Source organism: Alexandromys fortis, unplaced genomic scaffold, assembly GCF_014885135.2.
Source record: "Alexandromys fortis isolate MF-2015 unplaced genomic scaffold, M_Fortis_MF-2015_v1.1 scaffold_106, whole genome shotgun sequence".
NCBI lineage: Eukaryota > Metazoa > Chordata > Mammalia > Rodentia > Cricetidae > Alexandromys > Alexandromys fortis.
In genome coordinates, this window is record NW_026067980.1 from 14,238 (window position 1) to 35,793 (window position 21,556).

At 44.6% G+C, this 21,556-nt stretch overlaps 2 protein-coding genes and 3 non-coding genes across 5 annotated transcripts; 3 read left to right on the forward strand and 2 right to left on the reverse strand.

Moving 5' to 3' along the window:
• Positions 1–3,127: 3,127 nt before the first annotated feature.
• Positions 3,128–7,198, forward strand: Fcgr2a (Fc gamma receptor IIa). The gene is made up of 5 exons (XM_050158092.1): positions 3,128–3,245; positions 3,926–3,946; positions 4,607–4,864; positions 5,690–5,944; positions 6,463–7,198. The coding sequence occupies exons 1-5, from the start codon at positions 3,161–3,163 to the stop codon at positions 6,645–6,647; spliced, it is 804 nt and encodes a 267-aa protein (XP_050014049.1). The 5' UTR covers positions 3,128–3,160; the 3' UTR covers positions 6,648–7,198.
• A 2,573-nt stretch (positions 7,199–9,771) lies between these two features.
• Positions 9,772–9,842, reverse strand: Trnag-gcc (transfer RNA glycine (anticodon GCC)). The gene has a single exon. It is a non-coding gene; the product is annotated as a tRNA-Gly (tRNA).
• A 375-nt stretch (positions 9,843–10,217) lies between these two features.
• Positions 10,218–21,346, forward strand: Hspa6 (heat shock protein family A (Hsp70) member 6). Its single transcript, XM_050158192.1, is given in 8 exon segments — positions 10,218–10,307; positions 10,532–10,654; positions 10,656–10,733; positions 10,735–10,786; positions 10,789–10,981; positions 10,983–11,372; positions 11,374–11,663; positions 21,285–21,346. Coding segments are annotated over 8 exon segments (1,278 nt in total).
• Trnal-cag (transfer RNA leucine (anticodon CAG)) lies at positions 20,422–20,504 on the reverse strand. The gene has a single exon. It is a non-coding gene; the product is annotated as a tRNA-Leu (tRNA).
• Trnag-ucc (transfer RNA glycine (anticodon UCC)) lies at positions 21,039–21,110 on the forward strand. The gene has a single exon. It is a non-coding gene; the product is annotated as a tRNA-Gly (tRNA).
• Positions 21,347–21,556: the final 210 nt, after the last annotated feature.

Genomic DNA, 21,556 nt, shown 5'->3' on the forward strand with positions numbered 1-21,556 from the left:
AAATTTAAAGTTATTTTTGTTATACTGTATGTATGTTTCTACTCTTGTTTGGGGTATTGTGCTATGTAGCTCATTTAAAAAAAGTAATGTATAATGAAGAATTGCAGGTTAGTAGTTAGTCATCTATAGTAAACTTGTACTTATTAGGTATGATTTTAAGCTCATACAGAGATATGTTTTAGATAGGTGATCTTTAAGCATTTCAAAGATCTACAGAATATAACATTTAAGATGTTTAATAACCTAAGGATTTTCATGGCAGTGAGACATGTCTGCTCCTAACAGCACCTCCGGCATGGAGGCGCATGAATAAAGACACAACTCACATGGCTTTATCGGGAGGGAGATTCTCCGTGGTCCCTCATGAAGTCCTGAGTTCACATCCTGAAGAATTCCTCCTTGTTTATTCTCCAAACAGTCTTTATAGCAAAACGTAAACTGAGGGGTAAATACATTAACATTCTGTCTTCTAGGTAACCAGTTGAATGGCTTTTAGTCATGTCCACAACTACCTGTGTGCTCTGTTCTCTAGCTGGCAGGTAGGCTTGAATTAACATCTCTATCAGGCCTCCTCCAAGTTACAAAGAAAGGGGCAAAACCACATCCTGACCTTTTGTTAGGGCAGCGACAGCCTGTCTGGAAATCTATGTGACCACCTCAGGTGGGGCCTATGGCTTTAGAGCCTGGCTGTCACACCATATAGAAATATGTGCCTACACTTTTTATCCTATATTCCCCCTAAATAATGACAAATTTACAATGTAATTCTGTCTCTTTAAGAGACAAGCCACTCTCACTTCTTCCTGCTTGCAACCTCAGCTCTTTCTCTCCATCCCTCTCTCAGAGAGGCAGCTTCTGCCTTTCTCCCCACTTCTCACCTTCCCCCTCTTTCTCTCTCCCTCCTCTTCTCTCCTTTTTTCCTTCCCTCCATAAACCATCTAATAAATGTCTAACTTTACTCTGTATGGTGTGTTTATCCATCTCTCTTGCCCGCCAGCCCCAGTCACATGGAGACCTACCGCATGGTCTCATACACTGTCCCTGCTCGGGACTGGCTGCTTTTGGGACCCAGCAGTCCTGGAGACTTGCAGCATCTGTGCCTCCCACCCACCGCCTGCCCACACCGCTCGCTGGGGACCAGTCAGCCGCCACAACCCCTTCCCAATGCAATGCATTTTCTGACTTCCATCTTAAAGTTAAGGCATCCATAAAGTATCTAGTCTGGTTGAATTCGGCAGTCCCTTTCACAGTCCCATAGCTCTCAGCAGCTTTTGTTCTCTCATCAGCAATGAAAAAACTCAATGTACATTTTTCACCTTTATGTGGCTTTTTTCTTTTATATTACTTTACTCTTTCTTTAAAGGCTTTATTATTTCTAAATTATTCACTTATTTCTAAGACTGTCTATACCCATTTTCTATTCTTTCCTAAGCTTACCATCATTTTTAAACACACTGTAGTTTAGAGTCGCCCCCCCCCCCCCCCCGCACGCCCTTTCTGGACCTGTCTCTACTGTGTGTCTCTAGCCTTGTGAGCCAAACCTTTAAACTGCTAAGTGGCTTTGAATTGGCGACTGACTCCACCCAACTCAGGTCAATGAAAGCAGAACTTTATACCCCCGTGAGGCTGTGTTCAACTGGGAGCTGAATTCAACCACCCTGGCTCTAGGAATTTGGTGCCCCACACTGTGGCATGTGGTTTTTACTTAGCTTGCTGTTTCTACTTAGTGTACCAATACAACAGAGCCTCTTAAAGGAGTCACATCCTTTCCCCCTTTCTTTCTTTCTTTCTTTCTTTCTTTTTTTTTTTCTCTTCCAGCTTTCTCAGGCCCTATGTGGGAATTCGAGCTCCATATTGGAACTCCAAAAAAAAGTGTGAAATACTGAAACATTGGGACAAAGGTTATAAAGCATTAACAGTTCTGCGGGGTGGGGGGGGTGGGGGGGGGAAAAAGACTATCCTGAGACATGACAAAAGGAAAGATCATCAAACAGCCAGCCTTCAACCACAGAAGGGCTCTGTTGTCAACTTACATGACAACTACACATGCATGCTTAAGTTTCCTGACTTTCGTTATCTGCTCTGTGAAACAATCATGTTAATTCCAGGGAGGTAATGTCAGAACTGAGTTGAAATTGTAGGACCCCAGATGGTGTTGGAGAATTGTTTGGCATGGAAACTGTCCCCACCCCCCACATATTTGGCCTCAGTAGTGCATAGATGATGAGTATATAGGCCAAAAAAGTATGTTTTTTTAAACATTTATTTAATGTGCGTGTGTGTGTGTGTTCAGAGCACAGAGAGAATCAGTTTTCTCCAACCACCATGTAGGTTCCGGAGGTGAAACTCAAGCCATCAGACGTGGTAATAAATGCCTTTACCTACGGAGCCATCTTGCCAGCTCGCGTTTTCCTCTTTTGAATAGCATTTATGCTATTGCAGTTTCTCTGTTAACAAATTTACTTTTTATACTTAAAAACTGTGTGTTTGCTCTGGGCGTGGTGTCACACACCTTTATTCCTAGCACTCAGGTGGCACAGGCAGGCTGGTCTCTGTGAGTTCGAGGTCAGTCCGGTCTCTATAGTGAGTTTCAGGTCAGTCGGGGCTACGTAGAGAGACAACGGTCTCAAAAACCAAACCAAACCAAAAGCTCTCAACAACTTTCTTAAGTGTGTGGAGGGCAAGGTCAGACTCTTGCACATAGGATAGGAACATCCTTGGACTGTTTTCCTACTTTTAACGGATCTTTCTTGTTCTGATGAGACTTTCAATAACCTGTTTGGGTTAGCTCACCTGGTTCACCTCTGCCAAAGTTCCCTTAGGACTGCATTGGCCTCTGAGGCCGCACAGGGACTGTGGGAGCAACGCAAAATTGAGGCCCCAGGCACTAAAAGGAGATGCCCTCTGCTTTCTAGGGTCTCCCCCAGTTTCCTCACTAGCAAACAGTAGCTTGGGATTTTCCCCAAGGGCATAGCAAGTGGCTACACGTAGACAGTCCTGTCTGTCAAGTAGACTCCACATCTTGTTTGACCAGCAATCACTAAGTTAGCAGAACCAGAGTCTGCTGACCTACGGTGGTTAGGCAAGAAAATGAGTCCATTTCCTTCCTCTTTTCTTAGCTTGTCTCCTAAAGCCCTTCAGACTCTGACCCAGTTCTTGAATGACTCTGGAGATACAGATGTTTCAGAATGGACATTCTGGTGGCCGATGGCGCCTTCAGCCACTGACAATTTTCCTGCTGTTCGGTGAGTAGGGGTCATTCTGAAATAAAGTGACTTCAGCTTTTCCTAGAGTCTGGACTCCAGAGACGTGGGCAGCAGGGGACAAATGTGGTTTAGAAGCTGGGGAGATTAAAAAGGCAAGAGACTCAGGTCTGATGGTACCTGCTTTTAATCCCAGCACTTGCAGGGTGGGGACAAGGGAACCAGGAGTTCAGCATTAGCCTCAGCTATAGTGAGTTCCAATTCCAGGCCAACCTGGCTTTGTGGAACCCTGTGGAAAAAGAGCTGGGTGTGGTGATCCTTAACTTGGTCTTAGCACTTAAGAGACAGAGGCAAGTGGCTAGTCTGGTCAACACAGTGAATTCTAGGCCAGCCAGAGCTACACAGTGATACCCTGTCACAACAACAACAACAACAGGATTCTAATTTCTTACTGCCCTAGTATTTTTTAAGTTCAGAATTCAGAGATTCCTCTACAGTTGCTGGGAAGTCTGTCTTGCACCAAACATTCATACTTGTTTTGCAGCCATGGCAACCCCTTGGCAGGATGAGGCGAGAAGGATATGAGAGATAGATAACTAGAAACAGACTCTTGGGGTGGGGGAAGAGGCTCCAAACCCATCCCGGCTTTCCTTATACACGATCCTATTTGCTTTCACCTGAGGCTGCTGCGCCACACTGACCCCTTCTCTTCTCATTTACAGCTCTTGCAGACCAGCAGACTGGTAAGTCTGTGCGTCCCTTGTTTTCATGGCGCTATTTCTTTACCATCAAATGCTGTGTTTACTTTGTAGGGAAAAGTCTCTTCTACCGAGGAGCAGACTTGAGTAGTTCTCTCACAACAGGGCCTGGAGGAATCCTTGTTAAGATTCCAACTGGATTCTCCAACAATGCAAGGGAAAGAGACCAACACAAGTACACAATTATTTTTTTAATGGTTTAGAGATTGAACCCAGGACCTGAGGTGTGCTATACACGCTTCCACCATTGAGTTATAACCCTTTTAAAATTTATTTTGAAACAGACTTGTTAAGTTGCCCACAAGTGGTCTTGAATTAATTATATATCACAGTCAGCTCATAAATGCTTCATCTTTTCCCTTGCTAGATGACAGTCATGAGTCATCATTATCATTCCCACATCTTTTTACTTATTTTTTATTTTATTTTATTTTTTTCGAGACAAGGTTTCTCTGTAGCTTCGGAGCCTGTCCTGGAACTTGCTCTTGTAGACCAGGCTGGCCTCGAACCCACAGAGATCCACCTGCATTCCCAGATCTTTACTGGGTCAATGACAGGGACTCTCTGGCCCCTGGGCTCCCCTTTGGAATCCTCCGTCTCTCAGAATTTTCTTGTTCACATTCCTTTTTGCTCTCTCACTCTCAGCGGATCTCCCGAAGGCCGTGGTGAAACTTGAGCCCCCATGGATCCAGGTGCTCAAGGAAGACAGTGTGACATTGACGTGCGAAGGGACCCACAACCCTGGGAACTATTCGACCCAGTGGCTCCACAACGGGAGCTCTCTTCGGAGCCAGGTCCGGCCCAACTACACGTTTAAAGCCACAGTCAATGACAGTGGAGAATACCGGTGCAGACTGGAGCAGAACATCCTCAGCGACCCTGTACACCTGGAAGTGATTGCCGGTTAGTAGACGGGCCCAGGAAGGAGCTGGGATACCAGGCCATGGGGCTCTGCCTACTGGACAGAAGTTTACAAGAAAAGGGGTGGCCTGGTTTCTGGGAAGCATCGGTGAGAACTTGCTGGAAAGACATTTGATCACTAGTTTCCCCTTTGACCCACTCTGCTTAGTACTGTCGGAGGGGGACAGCTGTTATCTGGCTCAGTCTGGATTGAGCAAGAGGTTCAAGGCTGGTGTGACAGAAACAGAAGGAAGTCAGTGCTTCATAAACATCACTCTCATGATGGCAGTGTGGGGAAGCGTGGAGACCGGAGGTCAGGCGGCCTGCAAAGACAGGAGCAGGCTTGACAGGTGTGAGGAGACAGGAAGTGAGGTTTCCAAGGGAAGAACTAAAATCTGGAAACCGAGGCCAGAGGTGAAGGGCTGGGCACCGTGTCAGTCATGTAGATAAGGATAGGCTGTGTGATGACTTTTTGTCCCCAACTGAAGTAAAAGCTTATAAAGTCATTTTAAAAACTTGAAACTGTTTTTTTTTGTTTGCTGTATAAAATGACATGTATTTGCGGAGGACATGGTGTGACATTTTGCTGTGTGTAGATATTGTTTGGTTCTTAAACTGGATTAGGTACATTTATGACCTCATGTTTTTTCATTTCTTTATAGTATAAATATTGAAAATCCTTATTTTTGTGTGCCCCCCCATTTGGAATATACAGTATAGCCAGGGCAAGAGAGCCTCTGAGTCCAATGGTCTTTCTGTGTCGCTCAGACTGGGTCTCAGAGCTGAGCCCAGGCCCTCTGAGTCCGATGGTCTTTCTATGTCACTCAGACTGGCTGCTGCTCCAGACCCCTCAACTGGTGTTTAAGGAAGGGGAAACCATCATCTTGAGGTGCCATAGCTGGAGGAGCAAACCCCTGAACAAGATCACATTATACCAGAATGGAGAGCCTATAAAATATCGTCAGTCCAACGGCACCTTCCCCATCTCCAAAGCAAATCACAGCCACAGCGGTGATTACCACTGCACAGGATACCTAGGAAGGGGACAACACAAGTCAAGGTCTGTGACCATCACTGTCCAAGGTACGGGGCCTCTGTCAGGATGTTGGGAAGGGAAAGGAGGAGACAGACAAAGGCTAAAGTCCCACATGGAGCTTTAGGAATGTCACAGCAGCAAAACTGGGCTGGGAGGCAAAGAGGAGAGCAGTGAAGGCCCTGCCAGGTGAGGGCAAGTGGGCCCAGCCCAGAGCTCCTCTCTTGCGGGTGGCGGGTGGCAGGACTGCGGGGCAGCAGAGAAACAGAGCCCTGTCATGGGTGCACGGGTTCTCTGCGTCCCTAGACATCCCTAAGAGCTGAAGTGTAACTTCTTGTATCTCATACAGATGTGGCTGTGGTCGCCCTTTAGGAAATTCAGATCTATCAACATATGGGGGAAGACCGAGAGATTAAGAAGTCCATTAAGGCTCCCTGACTTACTTATCTGCTCTTGTCCTTACTTTAAGTACTCGGTGTGGTGACTTTACAAACGCTCTGCACTAGGGACCTCACAGTTTATTCTGAATACTGTCTTAATGGCTCATTTCTTCTGATTCTCCTACCAGGCTCAGCAGAGGCACTTGCCATCTCTCTACTTTGGTACCACATCTCTTTCTGCCTCGTGATGTTCCTCCTGTTTGCAGTGGACACGGGCCTTTATTTCTATTTACGGAGAAGCCTTCAAACCCCGGTGGAGGACTGGAGGAAATCCCTGTCAGTCAAAAAGCGTCAGATTCCTGAGGGCAAATGACATCTCATCGCAGGGCAGAACAGCAATGGCAGCAACATCTTTTCGGCTCCCCCCCTCCCCCCAGCCTTCCTTTGAAAGCAACTTAGGACCAGGCCTGATGTGTGGTCCTGTAATTACAGCTACTTAGGAGGCTGTGACGGGAGGATCACCAGTTCAAGGCCTGCCTAGGTTACAGAGTGAGGGCAAGTCTAGACTTGATAACTTAGTAAGATCTATTTCAACAAAAGTAGGCTGGGTGGGGAGTGTATAGGTGTGTGTTTAGATGGCTCATCAGGAAAAGGCACCTGTGGCTAAGCCTGCCAACAAGAGGAGAGTTTTGTCCTTGGGACTATGACGGAAGGAGAGAACAAATTCCTGAAAGCTTTCCTCTGATCTCCACACACCCACCACGACAGGTGCACCGTCTCTTTCTACACAAAATAAATTAAAATGTACATTTCTTTCAATAAGAAAAGGAGAAAAAAGGAGGCAGAGAATGGTGGCAGAACCCTTATTCAGTTTACATGATGTCTTAGGTTTGACCTCCAGCAATAAAAGAAAAATCAATCTGGGCTAAGGATCTCCTTTCTGTGACTTCTTTGCTCAAAATAATTGCAAAGCTTTCCCTTGTACTTAGAAGGAAATCTAAAGACTTTTCAAAGTTCTCCAAGATGTTACCACATGATCTTGCTGCTCTGATCTCATTTCCTTCTGCTTTTCCTTGCTTATTCTTGGTCCTGTTTGCCTTCTTTGAAGGCAGCATCTAGGCTTCCACATGCTATCATTTTCCGTTTCAGGGGTGCCCTTGCTTACAGAAGCCCGCGTCCAGTTTCACTGTGCACTCGTCCTTGCTTTAATCGTGAATTGTTCCAAGCAAAACTCAGGCTGAGGCTTGATCCTCAGGCAGTGGTGCTAGGAGGTGGAGAGCGATGGGAGGCCTTCAGTTTCGGTGCCTCCACGGTGCAGAGACTGATGCTTTCCAGGAGGAATAGTGAAGCCGTCCTGCAGCTTAGCAGCTTTCTCGCTCACCAACGCCCTTACTTGTTCTTGTCTGCCATGCATAGAGAGACACAAAGGAGCCAAGCAAATGTGACCACCATTGAACTTGGACTAAAGTGTCTGTAACTGTGAACTAAAAAAGCTTTTTTTTAAAAAAAATATAAAGAATCTAGTCTCATATGCTTTTCTATAGCAACAGAAAGCAGGCTCAGATAATGTCCTTTCAGGTTTTATTCAAATGCCATCAGTAATGCTTTTTGATTCTTCAGTAGTATAACCTTATTCCTGTACCACACTCCTAAATCTCCTTTTCCTGCTTTGTTTTTCTCCTTTGTACTTATCATCAATCAGTGATTGATGCTTGTTTAGTATGTTGTGAGTTCCCTCCTCCCACGAATTAGTCTCTCTCCTCTCTCTCTCTTCCTTCTCCTCCTCCTCCTCCTCCTCCTCCTCCTCCTCCTCCTCCTCCTCCTCCTCCTCCTCCTTTAAAAGTAGTCCTGGCTGTCCTAAAACTCCCTATGTGACCAGGCTGGCCTACAAACTCACAGAAATTCACCTGCCTCTGCCTCCTGAGTGCTGGGATTAAAGGCATGGGCCACCATGCCTAGCCCTCCCTCCCGTGCGCTTCCAGCCCTCCCCCCCCCCTTAATATTCTCTTAAGATGCTGACCAGAATCCTAAGTGTGCTTGCCAGTGACACCTGTCTTTCTTACTGTTTTCTTGATGACCTCCAGCCTCCTTTTATAGCTGCTTGCAGACCTCCATTGCTGATCTCAAAAGGCACAACTTGTCCATCTCCCTCCTCCTGGCAGCTTCTGGGGTTTGCAGGGGGCCCACTCTGTGGTTTTCCCTCAAATTCTAATGAAACAGTCCTTGAGTTTCTTTATGAGTTTGCTTTTAGGTTCTTTTATCTAAGAGACTGAGAACTTGCAAAAGGGAACTCTGATTCTCTAGAAGAGGCTAGGTTTTCCGGCTTTCCGAGCCCCCACCCCCCTCGCGCTGTGAGGAGGCTCTTTCTCTCTGTGTGTCTTCTGAAGCATGTGTGTGTCCTCACCTCCAATAAACACGTTTCTTCAGTTGCTGCTCCTGTCTGTGGTGCTTGTGGTTTCTTCACCACCACCTGTTGAGCTGAGATTTTTCTTGCTTTTTAGTTCTTTAACTGTCAGAGAAAACGAACTCGATCAAGACCCCTAGACTGTATCACTTTAGGAGAACCGGGTTTGTATTCCCTGGTGAAGTCATGTGTGTGTGTGTGTGTGTGTGTGTGTGTGTGTGTGTGTGTGTGAGAGAGAGAGAGAGAGAGAGAGAGAGAGAGAGAGAGAGAGAGAGAGAGAGATCCGGCTTCTTCTTCAAGGCATTTTTGAATCTGAATTTCAATATAAGCCTAACATCAGACAGTCGAAATGGAATGTTCTGAATTAAGATAGATGGGGCACAATAAAAAGACTCAATCTTCACAACCTCAGACAGTGGGAAGTAAAGCGGTTTCACTGCTTGGTGAACTCACATCAGCCTTAGGGCAGTGGTTCTCAACCTGTGGCTGTGACCCTCTTGGGGAGTGTCGAAGGACCCTCACAGGGGTCCCATATCCGATATTCTATATATCAGGTATTTACACTATAATTCATAATAGTAGCGAAATTACAGTTCTGAAGTAGTAGCAGAAATAATTTTAAGGTTGCGGGTCCCCACAACATGAAGAACTGTACTGAAGGGTCGCAGCGTTAGGAAGGTGGAGAACCATTGCTTTAGAACGTATGAAGGACTGGCGCTACAGCATTTTATTCTACGTCTGAATTCTGGGGTCATTCCCGTCTGAGGGAAAAAACAAAAACAGGCTCACATTTAAAAACACGAAGTCTTTCCAAAACACCCTGAGGAGATGCTTTTTTGGGAGAGGAACCTTACAGGATTGGTCTCAAAACCAGGAGTAGAATGCAGGCTTTCCTTGGTGCAGCGTTTTCATGGGTTGCTCAGTTAGGTTCCAGAATCCCATGACCACAACGTTAATTTGTGTTCCTCAGTGGTAAACCAGTGAAAGAAAAAGAGTCAAATCGAAAGAACCCCACGTTCCGGAGGGAGAGTGGAAAAAAAAAAAGAAAGAAAAAGAAACAAGGCCTTGAAAAGGAAAATTGAAAAACAAGGCGTGCATTGGCCGGGAATCGAACCCGGGCCTCCCGCGTGGCAGGCGAGAATTCTACCACTGAACCACCAATGCAGGACACATCAAATGCCTTACTGTACTCCTATTTCAGCTTATCTCTATTCTTGGTTGCACTTCCTATGTAATCATTCTCCTTGAACAACCCTCGTGTTTCCAGAATCCTTTCTTTTAAGACAAACCCCACACCACTATTTACATTCCTAACTTAGAAGCTATGGTTCTGATTCCGTGGGAGCATGCGCCGGGCTTTCTGAGGCATCATTTTCTGGGGCTGGCATCGTGCTCTCGCATGCTCAGGACTGCCCTCCAAACCGAAACCTGGAGTACAGCGCTGCTACCTGGACTTGTGGCTGTCACCTATAGAATTAGCCCGGAACAACTGAAACTTTCTGTGTGTATTTTTGCAGCAGCTCTGAGTCAAAACCGGCGATGGATGGGGGCCAGGCACTCTGCACTCCGCCTCTCCGGATCCCTGGATCCGATTCTTCTGCGGCAGTCAGCGCGGCCGGTTGTGTCTGGGTCCGCGGGCGCGGGTGCACATAGAAGGTGTGGGAAGGTTCTCGGCTGCGAGGGCAGGAGGAGTCGGGGCTCCCACACCGGATAAAAGCCCAACTAGGCCGTCCCGGCTTGGCTGGCTTGAGAGACAGCGAAAGAACAGCAGAGCGGAGCAGCACCAGCTTCCGCCACCTCGAGCATCCGAGTCCTCTTCCAATCTGAGAGCGAGAAGCCACGCCTATCCCTAGGGAAGTGGCACCTTGAAGATCAACTTCTTGTTCGAAGATGTAGGCTTCTGCACCTTCATTACTCGTGCCCACTTTGAGGAACTGTGTTCAGACCTTTTCTGTACTCCCCTGGAGCCCGTGGAAGATGACCCCGAGCGATGCCAAGCTGACCAAGGCCCAAACCCATGAGGTCACCCCGGTGGGTGGTTCTACCCGCATCTCTTAAGATGGAGGAACGTCTATAAGACTTCTTCAACGTCCAGGAGCTGAACAAGAACACCGGCCTGATGAGGCCGTGGCCCCTGGGGCTGCTGTGTTGGTGGTTGTGTTGATGGAAGACAAATGTGAGAAGGTGCAGGATCTCCTCCTGCTGGATGCTGTTCCCTTGTTTGACTCTGGGGTTGGAGACGGTGAGATGATGACCACATTAATCCCACGGAGTGACACCATCCCTGCCAAACAGACCCAAGCCTTACTCTGCCCACCAGCCTGGGGTCCTGATCCAGGTGAATGAGGGTGAGAGGGCTGTGACAAAGAGCAGCAACCTGTTCCGTAGCATTCCTCCTGCTCCACGTGGAGTTCCCCAGATCGAAGTGAATGTTGACATAGATGCCAATGGTATCCTAAGTACTTCTGCCACCGACAGGAGTACAGGCAAGGCTAACAAGATCACCATCACCCACGACAAGGGCCAGCTCAGCAAGGAGGAAGTACAGAGGATGGTTCATGAGTCTGAACAACACAAGGCTGAGAGTGAGGTTCAGAGGGACAGAAAGGCTGCGGAAAACTTTCTGGAAGTTCGTGTCTTCCACGTAAAGAGTTGCTTGCAGGGAGATAGCCGTAAGGAAGAGAGTCCAGAAAGGGCAAGACAAGTGTCAGGAAATCCTGGCCTGGGTAGAGCACAACCAGGTGGCAGGCAAAGAGAGGACACTAGCGCAGAGCTGCTGCCCCATCTTCCGTAGGCTTTATGCGCTGTCTGGTGTTCCTAGGGGTGACAGTACTGGGCCTCAAGCTTGCCAGGAGAGACCTAGTACTGACCCCATCATTGAGGAAGTTGATCGATTGACCTCCCATGATAAGTCATCTGTGTCTGTAAGGGCTGGACTTACGGGTCTTCTAGACTTTTCTATAATCCCACTTTGTAACTTCGTAGGTGAGTCGGGGTATCTTGCCCTGGCAACTGGGAGCTTTTTTCTTTTCCTCATTATGTTTTATAATTGAGGTCTGTGTTATTTGATTTTTTTTTTAAAGTCCACTTCTTGCCAGGCATGATGGTGCATGCCTTTAATCCCAGCACTTGGGAGACTGAAGTAGGAGGATCTCTGAGTCTGAGGCCATTCCGTGTAGTGATGAGGCGAGCAGGCCTGCTTTTTGTCCCAACCGGCTCCCCGTACGGCTAGCTTAGCCCCGGAAATAACAACACACAAACTGTATTCATTTAAACACTGCCTGGCCCATTATATCTAGCCTCTTCTTGGCTAACTCATATCTTGCTTTAACCCATATCTAGTAATCTGTGTATCACCACAGGGTCGTGGCTTACTGGGAAGATTTTAACCCACATCCATCTCGGGCCAGAGCTTCATGGCGATTGCCTGACTCTGCTTTCTTCCTCCCAGCATTCCGTTCTGTCTTCCCCACCTACCTTTGTTCTAACCTATCAGGCCAAGCAGTTTTCTTTATTAATTAACCAATGAAACAACAGATAGATAGAAGACCCTCCTACATCATTTCCCCCTTTTCTGTTTAACCAAAAAGGAAGGCTTTAACTTTAACATAGCAAAATTACATATAACAAAACAGTTATCAAGCAAGAATTACAGTTAACTACGGAAAATTAAAACTATGACTATCCATTCTTCAACTCCATCAAAGACTCCAGAAAGATATAATATTATCTAATTAAACAAGAAGTAAGCTACTTCCAAAACTCTAGAAATGACAGAGACATCTCGCTGCCTGGACAGTTACCCAAAGTTTTTTTTTGTACCGTTGGGGTATCCATCTTCAGCCTACAGGCCCATAGTATCCAGCAGACATTTCCATGAAGCAGGAAAATTCACTTTTTGCTGTGTCCTGCAGAATGTCTTGCAGACTCTTTCATGAATCAGGAACCCTGAAAGACCACCTCACCTTTAGGCAAGTTCAGCAGTCCTCTCTCTGCAGGTTCTTCATGTCCAGTTTATGCAACAGTCCAGGCAAGGGCAGTTTCTTGCCTAAATGGCTATCAAACTCCATAAGGAGCCTCTTCAATGCCCATCTTTCTCTTGAAGTAGCTGGTGCTGCCAGGAGCAGACGTGTCTCATTGTCATGAAAAGCCCTAAGTTATTAAAACATTTAAATGCCATATTCTGCAGTCTTTGAAAGATATGAAGAATGCCTATCTAACTGAAATATATCTCTATATATCTAGAAAATCTAACTAACATGACTACAAGCTTGACTATTATTGATGATTATCCATTAACAACCTATATTTCCTATTTATACATTACATTTTTAAATTAACTACATAATCACAATACCTTAATCAAGAGCAGAAATACATATAACAAAATTGACCTTAAATTTATATCAATAGAGCAAAATTTATACCAATGTAAATTATTCATATCTATATCATATCCCCTTTTAAATGTAAAAGAACATTTATAAACAATATTTGGGAACATGGGCGCGTGTGTGTGTGCATGTTCGTTCCACAAAACTGAAAGGGGAACCTGAGAGCGGAAGAAAAGATCTTAAGCAAAATAGTAATGAAATAATGTACTAAAGCAGAAGGGGAAGTAACTATGAGAAGAAAAGGAATGAGCTGGAGGAACGGGGGCGTAAGGAAGGAGAGTTGGGGAGCGATGAGAGAGAAGAAAGCAGAATGGCCTGGATGTGTGAAGACGCCATAACACAGCCCATTATTTTCTATACAAATATATATATTAAAGGCTGGAGGTCTGGTGCAGCTAAGAGTGTACTTTGCAGAAGACCTGAGTTTGGGTCTCACATCCTACATCAGGTGGCTCACAACTGTTTGTAACTCCAGCTCCAGGGGAATCCCATACCTCTGACCTCCAAGGGCACCAACGCACACACCTCATTGTATATAAGATTTCTATGTGGAGGAGACAGGGTAAGTGAAAAAGTGTGAGGTGGACACAGTGAAGGGGCACAGTGGTGTGATGATCATGCTGGAAAAGGCCTATGGTTCTTATAGGTGACCCTAAGGTAAAACTAAAGCTTGAAAGTTTAGTTGGTCAGCATTGATCGCACTAATAAATAGTTTATATTATTGTTTGGTTTATTCATTTGTTTTGGTGTGTTTTGAGGTAGGGTCTCACTATGTTGCCCTGACTGGCCTAGAACTCACTATGTAAACCAGGCTGACCTCCGACTCATTTGATCCTCCTGCCTTTGTCTCCAGAGTGCTTTGATTAAAGGCGTGGGCCACCAGGTTGGGCCCACGCACATGACTGTTTTTTAAGTAGGCCATTTCATTGTTTTGTTGGAGATAAGACCACCCAAATTTTTAGGTATGCTAGAGTTGGTCTGGGGAAGTAATTCAACTTAGGTTGGTTCTATCTCTGGAGGAGAAATAGAATGGTCTCTTCTGATTTCTGGTGAGGGTAACAGCAGAGTAGGAGAATAATAATATCAGCATACCAGACTGCTTAGCTGTTCACCTCCGCCATAAACTGCTGGGCAAATCAAACCCTCCAGACTCCAATATTCCCTTCTACATACTGGGAATGTTGACAATAGCATTCCTCCGCATTGTTGCGAGGGCTCAATAGATGTAAGAGGCGAAGAGGAATGTTAGACACTTAGCACACTGTTGACAAACATTAGTTGTTACTAGCTGTTATTCTCTGAGTACCAACTAGGTAACGGACATTTGGTATATCCAACTAATCCAATAGCAATATCCTGAGGCTTTATTATTATTACACACATAGCACAAGTGTGGATGTCAGAGGACAACTTTGCGAAGTTGGTTTGTGAAGTTAGGATAGAACTCAGGTCATTAGGATTGTGTGCTGAGTCATCTTACCAGCCTCTTATTTAAAGATGAATATTCTAAAGTACAAGGAGGTCAAGCAATTTGTTCAAGGTCATATAGTTATTATGGGAACAGAGAGAGGGACTGCTCGATGTAAAGACCCATTCTCAAGCGGCTGAAACTGGGAAAATATCCTCCAGCCCAGTCAGGCAAATGACAAGGAGAAGCTTGCATGGCTTCAGCCCCATTCAGTCCATTCCACCTCTATCAGTCCCCTGAGCTGTGCCTCAACTTCAGAAAGGAAAGTGAGCTTGCCCAGAGCTTGCTACATTGTATTGCGTCACATAAGCCCTTTCTGGTAGAAGAGGTTACACGACCCAGCCACTTGTCCCTGGATGTCATTTTTAATTGTCTTGTTTGCCTGCAACCAATCCAAAACCTTTTCAATCTGGCTTTACATTAAAAGCAACTGGGGGGGGGGAAGGCATTGAAGATAGGCCAAGAAGGACAGAGTTGCCTAGAGCACCCCCTTCCTTTCTTTTTAACTTAAAACATTAACCATTTCAACCTATTCTTTCAAAGAGGGACAATGATATAGGATTTGAGGGTTTTTTTTTTAGCATTGCAACAGCAAGCCTTTCTCTTTTAGTTCTGAAAAAAAGTGTTTGTTCTAAAAAAAAAAAATAACCTCTGATTCTCCCAAAATGAGTGGTATTAATTGTCTACAGCAAGATTTAAGCAAATTAAATTCTACTCCCCCTCCCCCCAGACAGGGTTTCTCTGTAGTTTTGGAGCCTGTCCTGGAACTCACTCTGTAGACCAGGCTGGCCTCGAACTCATAGGGCTCCACCAATCTCTGCCTACCGAGGGCTGAGATTAAAGGCATGTGCCACTGTCACTCAGCTTGCACTTATTTTTAAGTGGCTGTTGTTGACCATTTTGGTTTAGTTTCTTTGTAAAGTGTTTCTTATACAATTGACCGTTATATATCCTTTGGTTGTATGATACAGTCTTCGGGCCTTTGCACGGCCTTAGGAACTGACCTGCCAGGAGGCAACGAGGGAATGAAGAAAAGACAAATACGCACAAATATACGGACACCTAGAAAAGCTAGAGCCGAGTGGATTAGGCTCTTGGATGGAGAAACCACAGCACCCAGGCAGCTCAGTGTGCTTATTACGTTCAGCTGAAGAGTGAGCACGGCCATTGCATACAGCTGGATAAGGAGGCCGACTTAACTCATCTCACTAGGAGCAGTCTCAGGCCTTAAACAACCAGGGAGAGAGCTATGGTGGACATGTTCTGCACACACTATCAGCATCCACACTCAGGAAGGCTTTGCCATCCCTTTGAGCGTCCGTCCGTCTCCCATGGCCCACGCCGCCGTATCCACGTCAACAGCACGTATTTTCTCAGGACTTCACTCCCTCAGGGCTTCCTCCACTCCCGCAGTCTTACTTTGATCATCGCCACCACTGCCGTGTTTACTCCATTCCTCCAAACAATCAGAACAAATTAAATCAGCCTACACGCCCATTTTCAAGAAATCAAATACTGCTACGGGCAGTTTCTTGCCCTACTCCCAATTCCTCCTCAGAGGCAATTACTTTCAAGGTTTTTTTTTTTTTTTTCTTATTTGTTTGTTCTTGTTTTGCAGTAATTTTAGTTTAACAGAGGAATTGCAAAGACACTATGGAAAATTACTGCATGTCTGCCAGGCAGCTTCTCCTATTGTTAAGACGTTACATCACCATGACACACTTATCAAACTTCAGAAAATGACATTGGAAAACTACTGCTAGCCGAGCGGTTGACTCTATTCAGGTTTCACTTTTCCTACCAACGCCTCCTTTTTCTGTTTCAGAACTCAGTGTCCACTATCACATTACACAGTCTTACATGCTTCCTAACTACACTCTATCTACCCTGTGATAGTTTTAGTCTTCTTTTTTATGGTATTGACATTTTTGAGGACAGTTCAGGTATTTTATAAACGATTTTGATATGTGTGATTTTTTTTTAAAAAAAAAAAGTGTCATTTTTATTATGTGCATGAGTGAACGTCAGCCTGAGGAGGCCCGAAAAGGGCACTGTTGGATTCCTAGAGCTGGAGGTACAGTCGGTGGTGATTTGTCCAGTATGGGTACTGGCAAACAAACTCAGGTCCTCTGGAACATCAACAAGTGCTCTTAACTGCTGAGCCGTGTCTCCAGCTCTGGTTGTCTAATTTAAAGATATATTTTTATTAAATTTGTTTTTTTATAGGACATGTTAGTCAGCACTCAAAAGTCAGAGGGGAGGAGGATGCCTCTGGTTTTGAAGCCAGCCTGGTCTAGCTACCAAGTTCTAGGCCAGCCAGAGCTAGAAAGTGAGATTCTATTTACAGATAGATGATAGATAGATAGATAGATAGATAGATAGATAGATAGATAGATAGATAGATAGACAATTTCACATACCTACAGAGTACATTTTGATTATTGGCACCCACATGGTCTCTTATTTTTTAAACATCTTTTATTTATCTTTTGACAATTTCATACATACATATAATGTATCTTTGTCCTATTGGTTCTGAAGATTCATGCTTCCTCTCCTCCCATCAACAGCCCCCTGCACACACCCCTTCTAATCTTCGTGTCTTCTCCTTTTTGTTTTTCCTCACTGAGTCTGGTTAGTACAGTCTGCTGGACGTTGACTGTTCTTGTTGGCTTGCTCTTGTTCAGGTACCCACAGTTGCTGTGGGTTCCTGAGAGGAATAGACACGTCATGTCCATAAGACGAAATTTTACAGCCTCCCTCCTATCCTCCAGCTCTTAGATTCTTTCTGTCCCCTTTCTCGGTGTTCCCTGAATCTTGGGAGGTCCATATAGATGTTCCATTTCGGGCTGAACACTCACCAGTCACCAGTCAAATTTTCAGTTTTTTTTTTTTTTTTTTTTTTTTTTTTTTTTTTTTTTTTTTTTTTTTTTTTTTTTTTTTTTTTTTTTTTTTTTTTTACCAGTTTTGAGTCTCTGCATTAGCTGTTGCCCATTGCGGACAGAAGCGTCTCTGGCAAAGTTGAGAGCGGTTCGAATCTGTGTATATAAACAAAAGTATTTAGAAGGCAGTTTGATACATCTGTAGTGATATTTCCTTTGTATTTTAATAAATAACGCCTGAAGACCAGAACACAGAACAGCGACACTAATCAGCCATACAGGCCAGGTAGTGGTGGCACACACCTTTAATCCCAGCAGCCACACTAGTTAGCCATAGAGGCAGGGTGGTGGTGGTGCACGCCTTTAATCCCAGCACTAGAGAGGGGATTATAGAAGGTGGGATGAGACAGGAACTCTCTCTCTTTCAGTCTGGAGGTGTCATAGAGGTAAGAGCTCTCTAGTGGCTTGGCTGCTGTGCTTTTCTGATCTTCATGGTGAACCCCAATATCTGTCTCTGGGTTTTACACATCTTGGGCTTTAACCAGGTTTACAGTACCAGGAATGCATTTCCTTTGGAGCAGGCCTCAAATCCAATCTAAAAGTGATTGGTTACCCCCATAACCTTCTTGCCATTATCACACCAGTGGGCACCTCTCTTTTTATCTGTTTATCTATCTATCTATCTATCTATCTATCTATCTATCTATCTATCTATCTATCTATCTATCCATCTATCTATCTATTTATTTTTTAATTAAATCACTGCTTGGGTCATTAGTTCTAACTTCTTTTTTTCTTTTTTAATTGATTTTTATTGAACTCTACATTTTTCTCTGCTCCCCTCCCTTCCTCTCCCCTCTCCCCTTTAATCCTCCTCCAAGGTCCCCATGCTCCCAATTTACTTAGGAGATCTTGTCTTTTCTACTTTCTACTTTCCCATATAGATTAGATCTATGTAAGTCTCTCTTAGTGTCCTCATTGTTGTCTAAAGTCTCTGGGATTGTGGTTTGTAGGCTGGCTTTCTTTGCTGTGTGTTTAAAAACCACCTATGAGTGAATACATGTGATAATTGTCTTTCTGTGTCTGGGTTACCTCACTCTAAATAATGTTTTCTAGCTCCATCCATTTTCCTGCAAAATTCAAGCTGTCGGTTTTTTTTTCTTTCTGCTGTGTTGTACTCCATTGTGTAAATGTACCACATTTTCCTTACCCATTTTTTGGTCGAGGGGCATTTAGGTTGTGTCCAGCTTCTGCCTATGACAAACAAAGCTGCTATGAACATAGTTGAGCACATGTCCTTGTGGCACGATTGTTTTTAAACAGAACTTATTTTAACTGTGTGTGCATGTATGTCTGTGTGTCCTGTGGCCCGAATAACACCTCCTAGCAACATGAAAGTTAGCCATCAGGGAGGAAATTGCTGATCAGTTCAAGGTTGCTCTTTCTGTGCCTGGAAGCTATAACATGCTGTGTCTTCAGCAATGGGGTCCTACTTATATAGCATGGTGGGCAGCCAAGTGGGCTGGCAACGGCCTCTGGGCCTCTCTAAAAACTCAGAGAGAGGGAGTCTACCCTTGACACTGTGGTTTTCCTTTAACAACTTGTGCCTTCTGGGGGAAGTGGATTTTATCCCCTGACATGATTGATACATTATAGCATTGGGTACATTGTACATCTGTCAATTGACTAACCACAGGTGATGCTACTTTTAATGCTTGGTTCCTGCTCCTTTAAGAATTTTCCGACATGTCTAATATTATTTTCTTACCGGTCTCTCCTGAAAATGCACTGCTTTAATTTTTTTTAAACATAGTGACTTTATATCCTTTAAATATTGTAATACAGTTTTGAGAGACTGTAAATGCTTAAATGATACAGGGTACAAAGTAGCCTTCTGATAAGCAAGGGAAAGGGCCCTTCTAGGTCAGCATCATCCTGGGAAAAGGATAGGCCAGATCTTCTGAAACTTTAATATGCATTCCAATTACCTGGGTATCTTGTCAGGGGCAGTCAGCAGGCCTGAGACAGAATCTGAATTCAGAATTTCTAATGAATAGACTATCAATTCTTTTTTTTTAAATTTATTTATTTATTAAAGATTTCTGTCTCTTCCCTGCCACTGCCTTCCATTTCCCTCCCCCTCCCCCCGCCAAGTNCAAGGACCACCCACCTCCATCCAGGTCTAGTAAGGTGAGCATCCAAACTGCCTAGGCTCCCACAAAGCCAGTACGTGCAGTAGGATCAAAAACCCAGTGCCATTGTTCTTGAGTTCTCAGTAGTCCTCATTGTCCTCTAAGTTCAGCGAGTCCGGTTTTATCCCAGGCTTTTTCAGACCCAGGCCAGCTGGCCTTGTTGAGTTCCCGATAGAACATCCCCATTGTCTCAGTGTGTGGGTGCACCCCTCGCGGTCCTGAGTTCCTTGCTCGTGCTCGCTCTCCTTCTGCTCCTGATTTGGACCTTGAGATTTCTGTCCGGTGCTCCAATGTGGGTCCATTTTATTTGGAAGGGAATTAAAACTCAGAAGATTGAAAACATTTTTAAGAGTCATAGTCTGGTCAGTGACAGAGAATATGGCTATGTCTGGCAAACTTTAATTAAACTCTGAAGCTGTACCCATCCTCACAGTTACAGTCAACTTCTTAACAACTTTCTCCTTTTGTCAAGAAGATCCCCCGCCCCATTAAGCTTCTCTGAAAACAGAAAGTGCTTTCTTTGTGTTCTTCTAAAAAAAGGATGTCATGAAGACATGAATTTTCTCGGTTCTGCTGTACGAAATAGCAAGCACACCCACTTAAATAACTAATCTACTTAATTAGAATTGGTAGTAGGGTTGGGCAACGATAATTTCATGCTTACAAAAGTTTGATGACATCAGCATTGGAACAGTTGGGATAATTGTAACAAATTAAGGGATAGGGGGTCGAGGAATTGTTTAGGATTCTTTTTTTCCAAAACATAAATGCCGGTGTTCAGTCATGATAGGAATAAAAATCAAATGTTGTCAGAAGTGGGATTCGAACCCACGCCTCCAGGGGAGACTGCGACCTGAACGCAGCGCCTTAGACCGCTCGGCCATCCTGACATATAGTGAGACATTTTCCATACTTTCTTATAAGCTGATAAACACTGGTGATGCACCCTTTACCTGTGTTTCGTTTATCTATGATTTCAAATAAAAAAAAAAAAAAAAAAAAAGCGAGCTTCCCCGAAACGCTTTTACAAAGCAGAAGAAGTGAAAGTGGGTCTCAGGTCTTTCCTATCTCCTACTTCCTCATCACTTTTAACTTCCCACCTCCATCTCTTTTGGGGACCTTTCGATTGCCTCTCGCCCGGGCCGAGTCAGCCCGGGGAGGATCTCCTACTGGTCAAATCACCTAATCGAGCCCGTGCCGGCTGGACTCTGGCTACTACTGCCTTGTGGAGCTAAGTGGGTGCGGAGCCCCGACCTGGGAGTGTCGGACTGTGAACAGCTGAAAAGAAGAGACAGTGGCTTCTGTCAGAATTTTCTAACAAAACCGACTTTAAAGGTTACAGAAACCGACAGAAATCGACTCAAGCCGCAGTCGGCAAATTTTCACTTGCATTAGAGAGACTAGAGGAGAGAGTAGGTCACGTTGCGTTGGTGGTATAGTGGTGAGCATAGCTGCCTTCCAAGCAGTTGACCCGGGTTCGATTCCCGGCCAACGCATACTTAGCTTTTTCTGTCCTTCAGTTTATATACGTAGGACACGGTTCACACAATGTTCTATTTTATATCTTTGAATGAAACCAGCCCCGCCAAGTTGGGGCCGGACTGGGTTCCTGAAGCTAACTTTATCTTTTCTGTTTTGAAAATTTTCTGGAGTCTGTGATCTCTTGTCAGAATTTCAGATTCGCATAGGCCTCCGTATCCGAGAGGCTCATACAGCAGGAGTGAGTTCTTGAGCGTTTTAAAACTATCCGGTGCGTGTAAGGATCGCATTTTTAAATTTGATTTTAATTGAACTAAGCGAAATGAGTAATTAATGGAGCCATTAACTAAATGTCTATTCATTTCGGCTACTGAAGAACTTTTAAGCAGGGAACAGGCATATTTGTGGTTTTGATTTGTATATTTTTATGAAATTTACATAGATACTAAGAAAAAATCTAATA